A 2,224-nucleotide genomic window follows, 5' to 3' on the forward strand; every position below is an offset into this window, starting at 1 on the left:
AATAGGAAGTTGATCCACTAAAGAGTTTAAATCTTCTTGTAAAATCACCTCACGTGGAGGGAGGTATACACAGCAAACTGTTATAAGTGTCTTTATGTGGACTTGAATAGCAACAGCCTGCAAATTGGTATGAAGGATAATTGGTGTGCTGGGGTAGAAGTTGGAAGTGAAAATGCAAACACCTCCTGAAACACTAGCATTTAAATTTGTATTTGAATCTTTGCGGACGCAGTTGTACCCTCTAATTTTAGAGATTATTGAGGGTTTTAAATAGGTCTCTTGTAAAGCAAAACAGACAGGCCTGTGTTCATTTAAAAGTGATTTGATTTCGACGGTTTTAGAACGATACCCACGACAATTCCACGAAATGAAACCAGACATGAAAAAAAAAAAGAAATGTTTGAAAAAGTTACGCAGGGCCGCCTGGAGGCGATTTATTAGGAAAATTATCCATTTCTACATCAGATATATCAGATGTAGATGGACAAATTGCTAAGATAGAGTCTGAAGTAATCGGTATATCAGAAGGATCTGGAGGTTTAGGAGGGACTTCATTGTCAGATGTTTTGGCACTTGGAGGAGATTTTGTTTTCTTTCGTTTCTTCTTAGCGAAACGAGTTAAAGAAAATTCTGAATCTTTAGATTGAGAAACGGGTTGAGAAGATTTTTTAGTAGTAGAGACTGAATTTCGATTATTTTCAGTTTTTTGTACGTTATTGCTCTTTACTGATTCAAGAGCTGAATGTTTACAGGAGCAGGTTTTCAATGTATTAATATCTGTAAAGTCGGTCTGAGAACTAGTGCATTTCAATGTTGAACTTATGGCGGCACTATAAGTAAGGCCAGGTTTGGGTGTTCTGTCTAAAACGAATTTTTTCGCTTCTGCGTATGAAATATTTCTTCTAACTTTCAGACTTTGAATTTCTTTTTCCGTTTTCCATTTAGGACAGTCACGAGAATACGCAGGATGGGACCCAGAGCAGTTTAAACATTTGAAGGTCTGTGTGCTACAAACTGAAGTTTCATGATCATCAGCTGAACATTTGGCACATCGACGGTTGCCACGACAAGTTCCCTGCGAATGTCCGAATCTCTGACATTTAAAACAACGCAGAGGATTTGGTATATATGGTTTAACTTTGGATTGTATATAGCCAGCACGTATAAATTTTGGAAGTTCCGGGCTACTGAAAGTTAGAATGACATGTTTTGTTGGAATGAATGAACCATTGCGTTTAATTTTTATGCGATGAGCTGCACAAACTTTTTGGGAATGTAATTCCTGAATGAGTTCATTCTCCGAACAGTCAAAAAGATCTAAATCGGAGATGACTCCCCGAGAAAAATTCAGTGTCCTGTGAGGAGTTACCTCTACAGGGAAGTCTCCAAGTTGTGTTAATTTCTGCATCGTAGCAATCTGTGTTTTTGATGAGGTCTCAATAAGGAGATCCCCGGACGGAAGTTTTTTAGTAGATTTGACATCACCAATAAATGAAGAAATCAATCTTTGAACTATGAAAGGTGAAACTTTATTAAATGTCTTTGGTGTGTGTAAGATTAAGAATCTAGTATCTTCGGTGATTGGTAAACGTGGCGAAGTGTCTGAAAAACCCATGCAAAAAGGGAAAAAAATTCAAGCCCCGACGGCACCACCCACCATGGAGCCCAACAAGGGAAGGCAGCCACCGGCTCTGGTTGCCTCCAGCCTCGGCGCTTACCCTGATGCTAGCCAGAACTTATACGCTAAGGGCCACTTCCAGGAACGTCTACCACCCTTAACGCAGAGCCCCAGAAGGTGACCCCTTCGCTTGATCCCCTTGAGCAGACCAGCCAAATGGCTGGGATACCAGCCGATTGATACACCGGGGACCGAAATGTACCACCCGTCTAATGGGTCGCCACGCACGGCATACACGTGGGGTTTTTGGCTGTCCATGAGAAGCAAGAAGCAAACAGAGCGGCGACAGCTTCTCATGGAGAGCTCCCTCGCTTGCCGTCGAGGGAAAGAAAAAACAAAGCAGAAAGCAGAAGGCGCAGAGAAGAGTAAACCTAAAGGGAGTAATGATCCCTGGGTACCTCGGGATTGGGACACCCGTACTCACCTAAAGAAGGTGAGCCCCTGAGGGGAAATGGCTTAGGAAGTTGATTCACTAAGTTGTCAAGATCTTGGAGACGTATGATATCATGAGGTGCTAAATATATACAACAGATTGTGACCAATGTT

The 2,224-nt window shown here is 41.7% G+C and overlaps 1 protein-coding gene across 1 annotated transcript; it reads right to left on the reverse strand.

The window, feature by feature from the left end:
• Positions 1-409: 409 nt before the first annotated feature.
• Positions 410-1,408, reverse strand: LOC129971306 (uncharacterized). The gene is made up of 2 exons (XM_056084935.1): positions 916-1,408; positions 410-861 (listed from the first exon to the last, which is right to left on the reverse strand). Exons 1-2 carry the CDS (start codon positions 1,406-1,408, stop codon positions 410-412), a joined length of 945 nt encoding a protein of 314 aa, XP_055940910.1.
• Positions 1,409-2,224: the final 816 nt, after the last annotated feature.

This window comes from Argiope bruennichi, chromosome 6 (assembly GCF_947563725.1).
Source record: "Argiope bruennichi chromosome 6, qqArgBrue1.1, whole genome shotgun sequence".
Lineage (NCBI taxonomy): Eukaryota > Metazoa > Arthropoda > Arachnida > Araneae > Araneidae > Argiope > Argiope bruennichi.

Bases quoted from the DNA above. Each gene is read 5' to 3' on its own strand.
- LOC129971306 (XM_056084935.1), bottom strand. From the start codon at position 1,408: ATGCAGAAATTAACACAACTTGGAGACTTCCCTGTAGAGGTAACTCCT. The intron at 862-915 runs GTCTGAAAGTTA...AATTCGTTTTAG, and splicing joins AACGGAAAAAGAAATTCAAA to ACAGAACACCCAAACCTGGC.